This window comes from Talaromyces marneffei, chromosome 8, assembly GCF_009556855.1.
Source record: "Talaromyces marneffei chromosome 8, complete sequence".
Taxonomy (NCBI): domain Eukaryota; kingdom Fungi; phylum Ascomycota; class Eurotiomycetes; order Eurotiales; family Trichocomaceae; genus Talaromyces; species Talaromyces marneffei.
The window spans coordinates 586,473-602,699 of NC_072355.1; the positions used below are offsets into that span (position 1 = coordinate 586,473).

The window sequence follows — 16,227 nt, forward strand, 5'->3', positions numbered from 1 at the left end:
TGAAGATCAATCGATATTTGAGACAAGTGACCTGCTAGCCCCAATATGAATAGAATAATCAATCAAGATCTTATATCGAAACTATTTACCGAGTTCTCCAAGCATGATATTTCGGTCAGATGACCCAGATACAACTGGAAAGCCATTAGCAACAGCGTCTTGAATCGAATTGAAAAAAGCAAAAAACTTACTAATAGGCTCATCATTTGGAGAAAACCGCACGTCATTCACGGTTCCCTTATGGCCAGGCAGCTTATACAAAAGCTTACCCGACTTTGCATCCCAAACCACTACACTGCGATCTCCGCTGCCGGCAGCGATTTTCTCTCCTTTAGGGTCCCAACTGGCACGAATGAGATTCTTCTCAATACCAACTGGTGCACCATCAAAAGTCCGCACTGCCCGATCGGCTGGTGCAAAAGGTCGAATATCCCATGTGCGCACAGTAGAGTCATGAGAGTTTGATAGAAGGGTCTGAGAATCTGGCGAAATTTGGAGGGATGTTATAGTATCGTTGTGACCGATCAATGAGTATACGACCGCCTTCTTTCGAATATCCCAGACTTTGATATCATTGTCAATACCACCAGTAAAGATCTCGTTTCCGGCGTCCGATAACGCGACAGCCGTAATCGGGAAATCCGTCTCGATGAAATCAAGCGCCGCTTTTTGTCGTGGGTCCCATATTCCAATATAGCCATCATCACTACCGCTAACAAGCAATTCCTGACCACGTTTGCTGATGTCTAAGCAATTAATGACCTCCTCATGACCCTCATGTTTTCTAATTCGTTGGCCAGTCTCTAGATCCCAGCTGGCTACGGTCATGTCTGCGGAAGCGGAGAAGATGAATCGGGAGTCGCGAGACCATTGAAGATCCAAAACTGCGCCTTTGTGCCCAGTGAGAACGCCGTAATTTTCGCATTGTTCGTAGGTACGCCATAGCACTGAAGAAGGAAGTAAATTAGTACATGGTATAGGATATATGACGAGTGTACAGGGACTCACTGATGGTACGATCCATAGAACCGGAAGCGATACTTTGAGCTGTAGGGTCGAATCGGGTCGCAAATACCTCTCCAGAGTGACCTTTGTATATAATATTAGTGTCTGCATGGGCACTTAAGAAAAAGCACCAGAAGACTAACCTGTTAATTCCATGATTGGAGCTGCGAGCCCGCTAGTTCTGGGAATCTGCGCTCAAATATTAGCAATCAATTCAATTAAAAGTAGATCTTGTACGTACAGCTTGTACCAAGGTGCCATTTTGACCAGATCGCAAGGTGACGGCATTGGATTTGAGGTCGCTGTTTGATTTCTGTCTTTTTACAACAAGCTGGGTTGTAGGATTAAAAGATTCTGAAGCCGGCCTTTTTTCGCCCGACATGGTGGTAGATGTATATGCAAGTTTGCGCGATTTGATCGTGAGTCAAGTAAATATGAAGATGTCAGTGATTGTTGGTCTAGACAGGACAATCAAATATTTCTGAAGCTACGGCGGAAGGTGGTTTGCTTAAGCGCGGAAGGCCGAACATGCAGGTCCATAGACGCGCTAAACGCTTTCAGGCGGCGGGTCATTCATATCTCTGTCTTCGGCCAACACTTCAACAATCAACACCGCAGAAGCGACCATACCGTTCTACACTACGATCAATTTTGAAATTGATTGTTTTCAAAATAAAACAATCATCTTCGTCTTTATCGTGCGACCATCCTGATACAGCGCAAGAGAGACGACAATGTCTTCGACCACAAAAGCTGCCAGAATAGGGGAAGAGTAAGTGTGACCACGAGCAGTTGAAATAGCCATGAGTGGATTCAGCTCTAACCTTGTTTTGTTATCTACAGAATATGGAAGTCAGTTATCCCGACTATAGTCCAGCAGTATTGCGACAAGAAGGCGCCATACTAAAACAGCTCATAGGACAAAGATCGATAAAGTCAATGCCGAATTAGTCACGCTTACGTACGGAACAATAGTCGCACAACTCTGTCAAGACTACGATGGAGATTATCTCGAAGTCAATAAACAACTGGATAAGATGGGCTATAATATCGGCATGCGATTGATTGAAGACTTTCTTGCCAAATCAAACACCGGACGATGCGCCAACTTCAAAGAGACGGCTGATATCATCTCGAAAGTAAGAATGATCCATTCTTGCGCTCCGGGGACATGCTCAATTACGAGCGCATAGATATGGAAAGAGCTGACTGGGCTTGCACAGGTCGGATTCAAGATCTTCCTCAACATAACACCAACCGTCACCAATTGGACAAGCGATAATAAGCAATTCTCATTGGTTTTAGACGAAAATCCACTAGCGGATTTTGTAGAATTACCGGATGATGATCGTGCGCAAGATCAATTGTGGTTTTCGAATATTCTATGTGGTGTATTGCGAGGCGCATTGGAGATGGTGAGATCTTCCTTCTCTACTACAACGTTGATGTAATCGGTTATGCTAACGTTTTGCAGGTTCAAATGCAAGCAGAAGCGCACTTCGTCAGTGACGTCCTTCGAGGCAGCGATACAACTGAGATCCGAGTGACGTTGGTTCGATATATCGAGGATGAGATGCCGCCGGACGACGAATAAACAGACAGCAGGGAGAATGAATGGAGTGCCGCAAGTACTGCAGTTACACAGGGTCTATCTGAGGTCATACAGAGAAAGGCGTTTTGGTTAAAGTGGTCGTGTCGCAAAAGAAATAATATATTGAATGATTGATGACATCGCTCTAGCTTACGTGACACCGCCTGCCGCTTAGGGCATAGTGTAGGATGTAGCATGATCTTCCGGGGAACTTTGGGCTGGCCAGCGGGAGCTAAGCCTATAGTCTAATCTCGACGATTGATCTCACTATACATGTTTCGCAGTAACCGTAGCTACGATGACGGCTCGACCTTGGAGACATGGTACTTCAACAGCAGCAGCACTTTTAAGTGACACAAGAACTCAATTGAGGTCACTCGTTGCTCTGTTGTCACAGAAGTTGTACAAACAAAATGCGCTGCTAGGCCAGACGAGGGGCTCCACGTGACACGCTAGTACCCAATATAGCAAGTTTGCCCCACCGCCGAGCCCATTTTGTGCTGAGAAATGCGCAGGAGATCCATGATGAATTATCGCCGTTCGTGCATCTCGTCAGGTACGCAGGTTGTAGATGTTTGATATTCAGTTTTGCCCAAGTCCGAGAAAAGGGTATTTAACCACACGTGTTTTGAAGCTTCAATGGCGATTTGTCTACTATTCCCCCAACACTACCAGCCATAGAAATAGTAAATATCATGCCGCTGTATACACCACGAATACACCTTTAGAAGAGCTCCAACGGGCAATGGGCGAACCGCGGTACTGGGAGGCGGCGTGCTGACGACTACACGCAGTTTCAGCATCCCAGCCTCCATGAGTGGTCTCCGGGCAGGTTTTTCCGCTCCGGAGAGAACCGCGGATGGACCAATGGCAGCCCCAGGCAGGCCTCTCTCGCCCTCTCGCGCGGTCGCCAGACCACCAGCCCTTCCCTCCTTCTCTCTCTTTTCTGCTTTCTCATCTTGCCGGCACCTTCAAGCGCAAAGAGGGTTTTCACCTTTCCCTTCCCTTTCTCTTTTCCCTTTTCCCTTTCCCATTCTCCTTATCCCCCCCCCCTTCCATAACTAATAGAGCGTCTCTGTCTGTCACGTCAGTTTCGTGTCAGACGTAGTGATTGATTGCCTTTCGCGCGGCTGATCCACCAGAGCAGAAACCGCCTTCCCTTAATTCTTGCGCCCAAAACCCATCCGGGCCCTTATCACATCACACCTTCCCCCTTCTACCTTCTGCGTCCTGCACATCATCCATCTATCAGTCAATCATTCTTTGGGACGCCTTCTTGTCTTGAAGCTTGGCTATATTTGGCATTCACCTTTTCTTTCTTTACTTCTTTCTGGTATTCCCCTGTGCCATCTTCCATTTTACTTTTCCCATTTACCTCCACCCCTTTTACATGGGTTTTCTGGCCATTCTTGGCTCACATCTTAACCTTTTTACCAACCGAGAGTCGTTGCTGCATTTTTCGATACCCTATTGCGCCCCTCTGTTTCGTTGCAATTCTCTTTTTATCCAAGAGTCTTGCTAGGGAACACTGCAGTTGGAAAATCTTTTCCTGTGAAACATATCAGGCATTGACTCCTTATCTCGTCACTGAACCGTGCAACACCAGCCACTCCCCGACTCGTCGGTTTCCCGTATTTCGGTCCGACGTCTGAATTTATCGCACGCCTCTTTGCTCGTACCAATTCTCGATGCTGATTTCTCTCTATCGATATTACAATTTATTTTCCACCGAGAGAAATTGGTGATACCGTCGCTGTCGACACTTCGCTCACCCTCTTGCCACATCAACCGCCGGATACTCTTTTTTCCCGCTCCGTCAATCCGCCCCCGTGTGGTCAATCCTGCTTTCAGTCGCGATACTACCTGACCACAATTTACATCCACATTACAAGGCTGGCTTTTGATTGTCTATTATCAAATTTTGGATAGTGGCTTATTTGTATCCCGTTGAATATTCTCAATAAGCCATTTGCCATTGTGATCTTCAGCAAATCTCTCCCTCTGATTGTCAAGACTCAAACGCGATTGTTCTGGTGGTTGCTATTTTCTTTGCGCCTTCCCTACACTCATACATACACTCAACACTTGCACACCCTGGCGATCTCACGCCTCGTGCGCCATTCTCGTTACTGAACAGACTGGATCTCACAGATTAAACTTGGGCGGTGGAAGTGGCCCAGTGGGCTCTCTCAGCCATGAATCCAATCAATATAGCTGGGATGGCTGGGATGAATGCGATGAATGCGATGCCAGGTGGTCCTGTAGGTGGTGTTCCCATGATGAACAGCCAATCAACTGCCCAGCGCGAACCGCCTATGACTCAAGAGAGCGTCTATATGCAGCTTAACACATGTATCTACGACTACTTTCTCAAGCGTGGCCAGTTCGACGTGGCACGAATGCTCCTCAATGACGAAAACATCAAGCTAGATACCGACGAGATCAAGTCTAGTCCAAACCACATGAACGGTGTCGATGGCGATACTTCTATGGGTGATACCAAAGATGAAAAGATCAAAATACCCGATGATTTTCCCCGACCCCGTGTCCCGATGGATTCTGGAAACTCTTTTCTGTTCGAGTGGTTCAGCCTTTTCTGGGACATTTTCGCCGCACAGCGCAAAAGAAATCCTATGAACCAAATGGCCCAGGCTTATGTCAATAACTCACAAGTTCGTTTTCTCTCGCAATGTTCTTGCGATTTAGATATGCTGACTCTTTTCCTTCTCCGCGATGACAGGGTTTAATGCGCATGCGAGAACAAGCCAATCAAAACTTTTTGCGTCAACCTCAAATGATGATGCAGACTCAGATGGCTAATATGCGTCGCAATGGAATGACGAATATGAACAATATGAACCTGCAAAAGACGGCTCTGCAGAACAATGCATCCGGAATCAATGCCTCCGGAATGTACGTTTGTCCTCCTACAGCCTGCGGTTTGATTACACCTGGCCCTTCAGAGTAGAATCCGTTAACTGTGATCTCTAGGAATCCTCAACAAATAGCACAATTACAGAATAAACAACAGATACAGATGCAACGCGAACATTCGGATATGGACATGAACGGTCATCGCCCGCAGTCGCCATCATCGGCCGATAACGCCCCGTCCCCATCGAAACGACCACGGTTGGAAGTTCAGCAGGGGCAGCCAATGCCCCCCAACGGTCGCGTGCCGGGTCAAATGCCAGCTCAAATGACTCCACAACAACAGATATTGATGCAAAACGGGATGAATGCTAGGGGAATGAATCCAGCGCAATTTCAAGCGTTCCAGCAGCAGCAGCAGGCTGGCCAGGCTGCAGCGCAGCAAAAATCCATGCAGGTATATGCTCAGAACTTGCTCCTTCATCACTCGCGCTCAGCAATGAATAACCAGGGCATGCCAAACGGATTAATGAACAACGGACTTATGCCGAATCAAAATGACCTCATGTCTCAAATCCCGGACGGGCAAGGCGGTATGCAGATTGTGAACGGACAGTTTTACAATGGCGATATGGCTGGTATGGGTCGAGGAATGCCACAGGTGCCGAACGGGAATGGGAACCATGCACTCCAAGATTATCAGATGCAATTGATGCTGCTAGAACAGCAGAACAAGCGCCGTTTGATGATGGCTCGTCAAGAGCAGGATAGCATTACCACCCGCCCCGACGGTCAGCCTATGCCTCCTGGTCAACCCGGCCTACCTCCAGGTACTTCTCCGCAAGGCAGCAGAACAGGAGCGTCACCGAACCCGAGCGAACAGATGAAACGAGGAACGCCGAAGATTTCGCAGACTGGACTCCCAGGCTCGCCTAGTGCCGGTGATCTACAGGGTCGTGGATCTCCTGCCGCCATGAATTTCAACCCTGGTCAGATGGGAGACATGAACAACACATTCTTCAGCAGTATGCGACCCCCGACTTCGAACCAAGGAGGATTTAACCCACAGATGAACCAAGCGATGCAACAAGGGCCTAATGGACGGATGCCAAACGCCAACTGGCAGAATCCTGGCGGACCCCAAGGTCAGCCCTTAGTTGCACAACAGTCACCGGCCACGCAACCAACACCCAATCCACAAGAGCGAAATGCCATGCCGCCTCCATCTGCGCCGCCTCAAGGAACCAAACCACCCTCTCCTCAGCAAGGAGCAGCGCCGCCGACACCCCAGCAAGCGAACAAACCGGCACCCAAGGGTAAGAAGGATACCGGGAAAGAGCGAAAGGTACGTTATTGATATGCTTCCCTTAACATGATTTTCAAAGTATGTAGACTGACTTGTCATGTTTGTAGCGCGTTACAAAGAAGGGAGCGGCGGCAGCGAATGCCAACACAGCAGCGACCCCGTCGTCAGAGGCTGAACCTCCACCAACACCTACCCCATCTACTCCCATCACGCCCCAGCATCCAAACTCTTTCACCAAGAATGGAGTTAATGCAACAACGGCGACACAACAGCAGCCTACCTCCGCCCCCGCGCCACCTATTGTACAGCAACCCGATCCTAATGTCACAAACTTTAATGACCTCAGCATGCCAGACGTATGTTTTGTTCCTCAATAAACTTGTGCAACAGATTACTAATATTCTCACATAGCCATCGAACTTCAACCTCGACTTCAGCACTCTTGAAAACCCCGAGGTCCTAGAGAACTTTGACTTTGACTCATTCCTCAACACCGATGCCGATGCAACGGGGTTTGGATTTGATCCAAGTAGTATAACATACCCTACAGATGGAGTCGAAACAGGCACGGACGGTTTGTAAATTCTTTGAACACAAAAAACCAACCAAACCTATCTGTCTTCTCACCCCACTTCATTAGCTGTGTTTTTTTTGACGGAGTCAACGGCGAGAAATTAATAAGGAAGGAAATGATACAAATGTCTCTTATTTTGTCCTGTCTTTTCTCGTTTCTGCTTTTTGGAAATGAAGAGCAGCTGTTTTTTTCTTTCTTGATTTGATCTGATGAATCAACCTTCAAGGATAATTGAGGGTCGTGTTTATTACTACTATTGTTTATCAAGTCATTACTTTACCCCTTGTGTTTATGCGCGCTTATTTGTTATGAATGTTTGATTACTTGCCGGTTTCTCCTTGTCTTCCGACAAAAAATCATCCTCACCATACTTCATACCTTATTTCCTCATCCACGGGATCCCGATTTATACCCACACAATTTTTTTTTCTTTTCTATTTTCATATTTTTTTTTCTCTTGTGCTCATTATCATCATCGATTATGTACATCCTCTCTTCTCTCTTGAGCCTTTTCCTCTTTTTCATTACATTTCCCCCCATTTCTGGTTCATCGTTTCCAATTCAGATTCAGTTGAAGCCAATCAATCGATCATCTTCAGGACGCTTCACGTTGTTCTCCTTTTCTCTCTTTGTAGAAAGTCGTGTAATTGGTTACTAATTCGTCAGTCTGTCTCAAGTCTTGCTGAGGCCTCAGGAGCGAGATTATGTACCAGTTGAAGATCGTAGAAACTCGTCTGCTTTATTCAATATGAGTGGTATCCAGGACCCAGGTTGATCATGGGAATATTGACGAATACATTGTGGTTGTTTTTGGGATATGTCTTCAGGCTGTTTTGGTCTAATCATACAAGGAGGAACTCTGAAACAACAAAGGAGCGAGCCCATCGATCCATCAGCTAACTCTATCATACCCTATACCCAATACAAAGACGCACTCATCTTCAAATCGATCCGATGTCAAGTCACACCCATCTCGTACAATCCGTCGATATACGCTCGATGGTCAATTGTTCCTTACTCGCCGCGCCATCATCCAGTCGAGTCGATGTCCATTCCCATTGCCTTCTGTTGCAATGCCCCATAGTTGTCAATCTTCCAGCGCTGCTTCATTTCCTCGTTCTCAAATTCATAGTCCTCACGGACCATTTTCAACAGGTAATCGACCACTTTCTGGCAACATCGTTCTTCCGCAATCGCCCTGGTGCCGGGACACTTGTTGATCAAACCGATTGGGCCCGCTCGAGTGAGGAATGGTTCGTTTTGAAAGGTCGCCCAGACTGTATATGTGGACGGTGCAGGAGCTTGCCTAACGTTTTCGTGAAACTCGAGTTTTGAAGTCAATCCAAGCATGTTACATACTCCTAATACCATACATCAAGTAGGTTAGTCTTGAGCTATCTTCACTTTTGTTCGTTGTAGAGTTCTCACTTTCATATTTTTGACATTGGGTTTGCAAACGTGCGATGGCATTCATCAACTGATCCGGCGACGCTTTCCACTTCCTATCCGGTTGAGGCTCGTCACGCATTTTATCTATGCTAATGCGTGGGTTCGTGACCGGAACCAAATTGGACAATTTGGAACTGGATGGCTCACTAGCGACACTTGCATTGCTGCGTTTTGAGTGTGGGCGAGTAGGTTTCGTGACTCTGTTGGGTGCATTCGCTGAATGTATCGGCTTGAGGACTATGTCATTGACCGGCTTGAACATGTCCCTGCTAGAACCAGCATTGTTGGAGACAGATGAAGATTCGATCGTATCTGGGAGTAGGCTGTCTGGAGTCGGTGTGGGTAGCTGAGAAGACAATGTCAACATGTTTTCATGTTCAGGTCTCGACACTGCAATCGTCGCCTCTGAAAGTTCCTGAAGCTCTTGAATGAGTAGTAGATACAAAACCTCATGAGATGCTGCTTCTATGGCTTGATCTTCAGTTTCATAAAACTTGCGATGGCCCAGGCTCGTCACAATCCCTGTATTCGCCTTGCCTATATCGACTTGATAACGAAATCCATTCTTATGGACGTATCTCGTAAGCTCTGGGGAAGGGTGTTTCATATCTTCTGCGTAGACTTTTCCAGATGTGAGACAGGATCTTATATATCGAATAGAATGGAAGCTCACCTTGGAGCAGCTGCCCCCAGCGCCAACTGAATGTCGTCAACTTCTCACTCGGCTCGTCGGGAACTTTCCAGTTCGCATAACGGACTTTCAGGATCGACAAAGCCACTCGGCAAAGTTCCACCTTCACGGCCGTCATCGACTCTAGTGCTGGGATTCTGAGGGAATCCCGATACATCGTGAGTTTTGCATAGAATCGCCCATCAGCTGCATCCTTAGTGTACTCAACAACCGGATCAAGTTGCGGATCCTGTAACCTCAGCACGCCAAAGTAAAAAAGGACCAACTTAGGAGATAGACTTCGAAGGTCTACCTCACTGAGTTGCGGACTCTTGTTGACAGCAACCTCACTAAAGTCAACAGGCGATAGTCTACCGTCACGATCCGTGTGATTGCTGACACTAGTCACGCCACTGGATTTGATTTCACCGTCTTCAGGAGAAGTATAATCGGTATCATCATATCCTCGAAACTCAGGGACTGGCTTCCTCTCCACCGTTTTTTCAACTGACATGGATGCTGCCAGTCGAGCACATTGCCCTTGGAGGTCCTGCCCTGTAGACAACATTGATTTCTCAACTTGACCCTTGGAATCTTTCTCATTGCCATCTTTAGGAATCCATGGGCTCTTCTGATTGCTCTCTTTAGTAAGCCATGGAGATGGGCCAGTTGAAAAGCTGCTGAACCCGGGTCCTGGAGTCAACATCAGTCTTGGGGTGGCAGGTGGTATTTTGAACCCAGTGAATGATGGAGGAGGAATATTGCCAGCTGTCTGAGCAAGCTGGTTGAGGCTGGGTTGTGATGAAGTCTCAAGTTCAGACATTGGTAGACAGCCAGAAGCAGGACAAGTACCACCCGCCTTAATGAGCTGATCGGGTTTGGACTGGGAGTCTGTCTCAGGCGTAGATACTGGTAGGGAGCCTGTTTGTTTGTCTTGAACAGACATCCTGGCTTTGCTATGTCTCCCTGCCTACCTGAAAATGATGAGATGAAGACGAGGATGCAGAGGAGTATAGCATGAGGAACAGTAAGTAGTAAAGGTTGATATGGAAATGAAAAAGAGATGATCTGGGAGTAAGGTAGAGGAAAACAAGAGGGGGGGAAGAGGAGACAGGCTTGAAGGGGGAGAGACAGCCAAACAAACAAGAAAGGACGGTGCCCGAAAAGGGAAGTCGCGTCACGCCCGCTGGGCGTGTCTTACCAAAAAGGGAAATCACTGGTAGGGAGAAGCACCTGTATTATAAGGCATACACAAGACTTGCGTTTGCTACCGACTAACATACATAAAGAACGTGTCCTTGAAGAGGAAAGGCATGGACTATATATACTCGCATATAATGATAACGCCCGGTGCTCGAACCAATGCATAAGCACCCATTTCAGCTACTTATATTTCGTCATCGTCAGCGGTAGAGCTCTCCTTTTCGAGGCGAAGTTCTTTCTCAAGGTGTGAATCTCTCTCATTTCGATGTTCCTTCTCAACACGAAATACCTTCTTCGATGGAGAGTCACTCGTTTGAGATATCTCATCTGGTGCTTTCGACTGTCTCTTCCTTTTCGTTTCACTGGACACATGCACAACACTTTCAGTTGTACGTACCACGACATGCGGATGGCGAGGACCCGACTTGGACACCTCCCTGCTGGATGGCTCGCTAGTAGGCTCATATTCGATGTGAGAGTTCTTTCTGGAAGACCCTTTGCTTTCTTTCTTGCCTTTGACTTGAGCTTTGGGACTAACAACAACCTTTCGAGTGGTGACAGTCTCGACCACATTGTCTGTCTGGCCGGATCTCGCACTGGAGCCTGAAATCTGTCTGAAGTCCTTCGGATCTGCCTGAGAGACAGCCCTGGACGTATTCTTCGAATATGATTCATGTCGGGCTTGGGCGGCCGCCGATGGCCGGGATATGGGTGGCATGGAGGGAATGGCGGTATGCTGAGTGGACGATGCGGTGGTGTGTATCTTTGCAGGGTTCCTCGAATCACAATAGCCTACAGAAAATGGATCATCATCCCGTGAAGCAGCGATACTTGGTTGATAACTGTGCTCAAAACTCATACCCGCAATACTAGACATGGCTCGACTGCTCACAGATATGGGACCTGCATCAGGCATCGAAATGTCGTCTATACTGTGTTGAGATTGTCGCAAACGATGAGCTAGACCCGGTTCAATGAAAGGGTCTGAACCCATGAATCCTGGATTGTTTGGCGCATTTGGTGCACACCCAAAGTTCATATGGTTTAGAGTAAAGTTTGGCCAATTCATCATTGGGGGAGGCGCCTGTGCCGTTGCCGGCTTGTGTGCCCATCCTTCGAATCCCATCATCCAATTTGGCTCATATCGTGTTGTATCGTGGCGGGTCGGGGAGTGTGTATGTAGATCATCGGTAGGACCATCATAATCAATATATCCACCAATATTTGCGAATCCTCGGCCATGGTTCATTTGAAGCCTGAACAGGTTGCCGGGAAGCTGATTCCACATGTTAGGATTGGGCCAGGCAATGCTGCAATTCTCCAAAACATCTGATATCCATTAGAAATGACTAGCAAGCACTTTTGAGGAGGAACGCACTGAGGGGAGCATGTTGGAACGAGAATACGACGACATCTTTGACTCGCTCGAAAGGTGGTGAGCGATTAGGACGCGAGAACCCCTCTGATATGACAACGCGTATACGACCATGAGTTTCAGCTGCGTCCCAGACATAGGCGTCAATGACCTCGGGGTGAAACTGAGGGAAGCGAAGTATTTCATGATTGCCGTTCTTGTCGATCTCTGTGCCTTGTGTGAGAAACTGGGTAATAGCCGGGGGAAATCCTGATTGAACTCACGAGATCCAAATTCTAGATAGAGAGCAATTATTAGTCAAATCTCAAAGTCTGAATTAGTGAAAGACACGTACCTAAGATATGTGGCCACGAAGTCCGAGGACCAAACAAAGTGCCCCTATAGCTCAGGATCAGAGATGGGAGTCCGCCTGGGGAGAAGAAAGAGAACGACATACGCCACACAGACATTATCTGTATAAATCCGAACCTCAAACAAGACACAATCCTCGGGATGCATCAAACTCTCCAAGATGCGTGATGGTTGCGGCTTTTCCCAACTGTGAATCGAAATCCGAAAGGGACTCTGGGCAGGCAGACTCTGGATGAAAGAAGTGAGGATTGGCAATTGACCCAGAGACCGTTGCGAGTAGAGGAGCTGAGGGGTGAAATAGGGGACGTTGAGATAGGAAGAGTCTGCCATTGTTACCATGAGTTCATAAATGCTATAAAGACGGCAAGTCATACCTTTGTCACTGACAACACAACATTGTGTCCGAAACTCCTGTATAGGTACCTTGGACCGCTCCGGAAATAGGAGCACATCCCAACTAGTATATCTCATATTAGGGGCAGCGTCAACGGAAAAATTGAAATAGGTAAGAGATAAGGGAGATTTTCGGCGTCAATAATCAATCAATGGCCAAGTAGAATAGATCTCTCAATGGATGAGCGGGTAGAGACTGTGGTAAAGGGCAAAAGGAGAAGAGAAGAAGTGAAGGATGGTTGAGGAGAAGGCGGACGCTTTCTCACTATGGGGATGTATGTCCAAATTAGGCAAGAGGTGGGTGGGAGGCACTTACCTCCTCATCCTACGGAGGGAAGGGAAGGAACCAAGCACCGATAGATTAGATGAGCACTTGGACTTGGCCCTCTACACATAGACTCAGACGGCGATAATGGAATGGATGATTAGAGATACCTGAGATTAATTTTCTCACCTAAAGCATCGTAAACTGGTATGGTATGGTATGGATTTCAATTATAGTCTGTTGGAGCTGGTTTGTTTAAGTACCGCTATGCAGACTCGCCACACAGATAGCTAAGATACAGGCTGTTCCTCTTTATGTTAAGGCCCAGTTAAGACGTGATTCAACGGAAGCAATTGAGATCCCGAAGGGCCCCTGGTATTTCATCAGCCCAAGGGAGAAAACGATGGCAAGTAGAATTTCGCACAAGCAGCTTAACGCTTGACATGTCAACGGTCTAGAGACAATAGGCTACATGTAAGAGAAAGAAAATTCGAGGAAAGAGGATAGTAATAAACTTGATCGAAACTTGAGACATAAGAGAAGTGGTCCTAAAACCTAGAGAACGTATTGGGGAACAAGCATTGAAATGGATACAAAGTGAGGGGACGATAAAATGAGAGAAAATGATCACAAGCAGCTTAGCATGTTGTACAGTCGTCAGTCTACAAAAAGCATAATGAAACAAACCTCAAAAGCACGTTCGACAAGACTGGTTCGTAAGAACAGAGGCTTCATAAAAAAACTTTTTGCAGCACGCCGACCCAACGAGGCAAGGAGCACACAAATGGAATCGAAAGAAAAAGAAAACAGGAACAATCTTGAAATTGGAGGGCATGAGAGTTCGTGCATCATTAGACGCAAGAAAGGAGAAAAAACAATTCAACAGGCAAGCCACCCGATACAACACAGCTGGGATGAAATCGCTCACGTGAACGCGGAATCGTTCCATAAATTGAAGTAAAAGAACCCGCTCAGACGAAAACAAGTGCTTAAAACAGTATGCCCATCAAGAGCAATAGGGAAGCCTTAACCGAAGAGGAAGAGCAAGCCGATAGTGAGACCAAACATGTTGCCGGAATATGATGCTAGAACTCTCTGAAATCACCGAGATTTTGTTCATTCCTTACTAGCGAAATTCAAGTTAGTCGATATCGGTTCCATCTAGTCTTGAGAAGCTGGAGAACCAACCTTCATGGGAGCGAAGCCACCGCCGTATTGGTGAGCCGGGGGCATTCCCATGTTAGGGTAGATAGGAGGGGGAGGAGCTGGGCGGTAGGGTGTTCCAGCGGGGCCGGAGTTGTTCTGAGAGCGGCCCCAGCTAAGACGGACACGAGAGTTGCCGATAGGGTAGCCCTGCATTTGGTTGATGGCCATCTCAGCAGCGTGACGCTGGACAAACTGGACGAAACCGCAGCCCTTTCCAGGGGGGATCTTGACGTAGGTGATTTCGCCGAATCCCTGGAAGAATGAACGAAGCTCGTCCTCGGTAACGTAGCCAGACAGACCTCCAACGAAGACGGTAGTGTTGTTGGGGTCAGTGAACTGGTTCATGGGCTGAGGAGCACCGTAGAAACCCATGGGAGGACCACCCATGGCAGCAGGAGGGTAGATGCCAGCGGGGCCAGGCATGCCCATACCACCAGGACCAACTCCAGGACCCTTGTTCTTGGGGGTGGCAGTAGAGATGCGCATTGGACGGTTACCACAGTAGACACCCTGCATCTCACTCAAAGCGCGCTGCTGGTCGTTCTCGTCGGAGAAACGAACGAAACCGTATCCACGAGACATGCCGCTGATGGGGTCAGTCATGATCTTGGCGGACTTGCAGGATGGGAAACGGCTCTGGAAGAGAGACACGAGGACGTATTCGTTGACTTCAGGGCCGAGATCACCAACGAAGATCGAGTATTCAGGTCCGCGCTCGTCACGGCCTCGGTCGGCGAGTCCACCACCGGTAGCCCAGTTGAGCTTGAAAGCGCGAGTCGTGTTGGGCATGGGAGTGCCGTTAAGGCTGAGAGCTTTGCCAGCAGCAGCGGCTGAAGAGAAATCGACAAAACAGTAACCGGCGTTGCTTCTACAGTCAATATTAATCTTATGCGAAAAACGGAAGATGGAGGCTTTCTTACCCAGAGAACTTATCGCGAATCATCTTGACATTAACCTGTTCGCCCATCTGGAACCAAAGGTTGCGAATGAAGTTTTCATCGATCCATGGCTCGAGCTCACCCATCCTATATTCAACCACCTCATGTTAACAACCGATTTTCGAAATTGCAGAATTGCGAAGGTATAAAACATACCAGAGAGTGGTCTTGCCATCACCGCCCTGCTGAGGTGCAGCAGCAGAGGGCTCACCAGGGGTGCCAGCGAAAGGAGCGGGGGAAGGATCAGCTTGACCGGTCATGTTGGTGTCAGCAGGGGTAGGAGCACCGGCAGATGCAGCGCCGTCTTGCTGGTTTTGGTATTCGTAGTTCTGGAAAGACATGTTGATAACGGTTGAATGACGAGCGCACAGTAAAAGAACTGGTGATCAAATGAACGCTTTTAAGATTTATAAATGGCTGTCGCAACTTTCGAGAACTGGCACGAAAATCCAAGACGAAGATTGTAGAAGTCGTAAAAGCTTTCGCGAGGTGCGAGAAGGTATCTTATTCCTGTATATGTCAAGAATAATTAGTTCGGAACGGCAAGCGGCTGGTTAAGATCACCGTCAAAGAAAGGCGACAGGAAGCAAAAGACAAAAAAAAAAGTACAAGATAGAATGTTGGTGGAGAGCGGGGAAAGAGTTGAAGGGCCGATCGCTGGCAAAAGGATGAAAAGCGTGAAGCGACAACAATGGTAGGATAATATTGCGGATGAGCCTGCGACAACCACCTGTACACTCCTCAACTAGCGCAGTCGCACGGTCTCGAAATCATTCGCGATCTGACTAATATATCGAGTAAAACACGTGCAACCTTCGAGCTGAAGCATCTCGATGCTTTGTGGTCGCTGTCGCTTCCGTTTTCGGCGAAAGGCTCACGAATCGGCGTGGAGCAATGCGCGGCGGCCAAGCATCGGGTGGCTACCCGGTCAGCTCCGTAGTTATTATCATTCAAGTTGTTTTGTTGTAATTATATCATAGGATTTTTGCTGAGCATCAACGGCTCGATGCGTCGCAAATTCCCCCAATAG

At 47.6% G+C, this 16,227-nt stretch overlaps 6 protein-coding genes across 6 annotated transcripts; 2 read left to right on the forward strand and 4 right to left on the reverse strand.

Annotated features, from left to right (window-relative positions):
* Positions 1-81: 81 nt before the first annotated feature.
* On the reverse strand, positions 82-1,387 carry EYB26_009560 (uncharacterized protein; the record flags this gene model as incomplete). The annotated part of the gene is made up of 5 exons (XM_054268810.1): positions 82-134; positions 192-947; positions 1,009-1,089; positions 1,149-1,194; positions 1,247-1,387. 5 exons carry the CDS (start codon positions 1,385-1,387, stop codon positions 82-84), a joined length of 1,077 nt encoding a protein of 358 aa, XP_054124785.1.
* Positions 1,388-1,739: 352 nt separating this feature from the next.
* EYB26_009561 (uncharacterized protein) lies at positions 1,740-2,599 on the forward strand (the record flags this gene model as incomplete). The annotated part of the gene is made up of 5 exons (XM_054268811.1): positions 1,740-1,777; positions 1,849-1,857; positions 1,925-2,144; positions 2,229-2,420; positions 2,480-2,599. 5 exons carry the CDS (start codon positions 1,740-1,742, stop codon positions 2,597-2,599), a joined length of 579 nt encoding a protein of 192 aa, XP_054124786.1.
* A 2,192-nt stretch (positions 2,600-4,791) lies between these two features.
* EYB26_009562 (uncharacterized protein) lies at positions 4,792-7,355 on the forward strand (the record flags this gene model as incomplete). The annotated part of the gene is made up of 7 exons (XM_054268812.1): positions 4,792-5,268; positions 5,337-5,509; positions 5,588-5,924; positions 5,979-6,492; positions 6,547-6,812; positions 6,881-7,129; positions 7,185-7,355. The coding sequence occupies 7 exons, from the start codon at positions 4,792-4,794 to the stop codon at positions 7,353-7,355; spliced, it is 2,187 nt and encodes a 728-aa protein (XP_054124787.1).
* A 1,021-nt stretch (positions 7,356-8,376) lies between these two features.
* Positions 8,377-10,412, reverse strand: EYB26_009563 (uncharacterized protein; the record flags this gene model as incomplete). Its single annotated transcript, XM_054268813.1, has 3 exons — positions 8,377-8,708; positions 8,776-9,417; positions 9,470-10,412. The coding sequence occupies 3 exons, from the start codon at positions 10,410-10,412 to the stop codon at positions 8,377-8,379; spliced, it is 1,917 nt and encodes a 638-aa protein (XP_054124788.1).
* A 441-nt stretch (positions 10,413-10,853) lies between these two features.
* EYB26_009564 (uncharacterized protein) lies at positions 10,854-12,866 on the reverse strand (the record flags this gene model as incomplete). The annotated part of the gene is made up of 6 exons (XM_054268814.1): positions 10,854-11,998; positions 12,048-12,251; positions 12,308-12,319; positions 12,379-12,422; positions 12,481-12,718; positions 12,770-12,866. 6 exons carry the CDS (start codon positions 12,864-12,866, stop codon positions 10,854-10,856), a joined length of 1,740 nt encoding a protein of 579 aa, XP_054124789.1.
* Positions 12,867-14,176: 1,310 nt separating this feature from the next.
* On the reverse strand, positions 14,177-15,538 carry EYB26_009565 (uncharacterized protein; the record flags this gene model as incomplete). The annotated part of the gene is made up of 4 exons (XM_054268815.1): positions 14,177-14,179; positions 14,242-15,127; positions 15,180-15,284; positions 15,354-15,538. The coding sequence occupies 4 exons, from the start codon at positions 15,536-15,538 to the stop codon at positions 14,177-14,179; spliced, it is 1,179 nt and encodes a 392-aa protein (XP_054124790.1).
* Positions 15,539-16,227: the final 689 nt, after the last annotated feature.